Here is a 1,775-nt window from a genome sequence, read left to right on the forward strand (position 1 = left end):
TTAAAGAAATTATTCGAATTTGTGTAATTATTTGTCATTTAAAAATATTATATACACATAAAAAATTAATTATTAAATTAATCAATGTATATTTATATATAAATTTTTCTTTACTTAATAATAGAATATGAGACCCCATTCCAATTATAAAAAAATATTTTATCTAATAATATTTGATGCAACAATAATGTTTATAAAAGAAGTATTTGTATGTCTAAGTATTTGTACGAACATCTAGGAGTAGTGAAAAAATCGTTTAATTATATATATATTTGGGCTCTAGTTAAAGTTTCGCCTGCTGTAAATATAATAAAATAATGTCCAATAAAATTAATTTATGTAACCGTGACTAATTATTGTAGTATAAGCGGCTAATTTTGGTGATGGTGAGTGAAGAAGAAAAGAGTGGTGGAGGGGCCAGGGGCAGAGCATAGTCATGAATGAGTGAAAGCTTGACTGAAAGAGAAGCTTAATTGGTTGACCATTCTTTGCATTGAAGTCTAGTTAGGTCATCCAAAAGAATATATAGGGTAAATTTTAGTATGATTATCCAAAAATAATTATGGTACTTCAGGAGGTAAATATGGTTAAAGTTAAATTTTTTATATCTTAATAATGTTTTTGTAAGTTAATACTTTTTAAAAATATTATTTAATAATAAAAAATATAACTTTATTATTATAATTACCATAATCATTCTAAAATAACCCATATAATAACTAAGAAGTGAATGAAGCGAGCAAGCTAATATTATGTCACATTAATATTTGCGTCTTTATTCTTATCCTTATCTTCTCATGATCTCATCGATCACTCTATAAATTCAATCTCGTGTATACTTTTTTCCTTCACCCCCACATCATAATTAAGATGAACAGCGTGCTTGCTTGTTTCAACTGGAGAACTATAGTAACCCCGGAATATGGGGATGAAGAAGAAAAAGAAGTAGTAGAACCACTGAAAGCGGTATATAGAGATGAGTTAACGATAAAGAAAGCTCCTCCAGTGCCATGCAAGGCTCCCAAGAAAAGTGTTCGCTTTGCAGACGAAGAAGAAGGAGAAGGAGAAGGGATAAGAGTGAAGGTAAAGATGACAAAGGAAGAAGCCAATCGATTGTTATCAAAGTGCAAAGAAGGAGGCCTTCTTGATTTCAAAGACGTTGCTCGTGAGCTTGTGAATATCCCTATACACCGAGTTACTGTTCTCTCCATTCCTCAACAACAATAATCTTCAAGATAAATCACCATATATGTATATATAGCACCAGATTAGATAGTAGTTATGCTAGTGACATATATAGATAGCAAACGTATGTTTTTGCATCATTATTGTGATGCGTACTCAATCGTTCCAATACTGTAATGCTGATAAACATGTTTTTCTTAGCTGAACATGTGTTTGAGCTAGCTTTTGCTCCTATTATAGCTTAGAAAATTTATTAACTTCTAATTGCTTAACATAACATTAATTTCTCGAGAATTATTTCAGGAGGAGTGCTAGGGCAACAGATTTTATGATTTGTAGTCATTAATTAATCACTAATAATATTTTTAATTTAATAATTACTCATTTTTTTCTTGCTGACTAAATACTGGCCAAATTTTGATAAAAGTACTAACCCTTTAAACTTTTTCTTATTTCAAATTGTATCCAATTTTTAATAAAATTTGTCATGAAACCACCAAATTAAAGCCATGTAAACTCTTAAGAGACTACACCTATAGCAGATCAAAATACTTAATTCAGTAATATAAAAAAAATTTAAAATTATTTAA

The 1,775-nt window shown here is 29.1% G+C and overlaps 1 protein-coding gene across 1 annotated transcript; it reads left to right on the forward strand.

Annotated features, from left to right (window-relative positions):
* The first annotated feature begins 810 nt into the window (after positions 1 to 810).
* On the forward strand, positions 811 to 1,410 carry LOC107488360 (uncharacterized). Its single transcript, XM_016109089.3, has one exon. It carries the CDS (start codon positions 871 to 873, stop codon positions 1,225 to 1,227), a length of 357 nt encoding a protein of 118 aa, XP_015964575.1. The 5' UTR covers positions 811 to 870; the 3' UTR covers positions 1,228 to 1,410.
* The last annotated feature ends 365 nt before the right edge of the window (positions 1,411 to 1,775 follow it).

This window comes from Arachis duranensis, chromosome 5 (genome assembly GCF_000817695.3).
Source record: "Arachis duranensis cultivar V14167 chromosome 5, aradu.V14167.gnm2.J7QH, whole genome shotgun sequence".
NCBI classification, from domain to species: domain Eukaryota; kingdom Viridiplantae; phylum Streptophyta; class Magnoliopsida; order Fabales; family Fabaceae; genus Arachis; species Arachis duranensis.

Excerpts from the sequence above, each read along its gene's own strand:
- LOC107488360 (XM_016109089.3), top strand. The coding sequence starts at position 871 with ATGAACAGCGTGCTTGCTTGTTTCAACTGGAGAACTATAGTAACCCCG.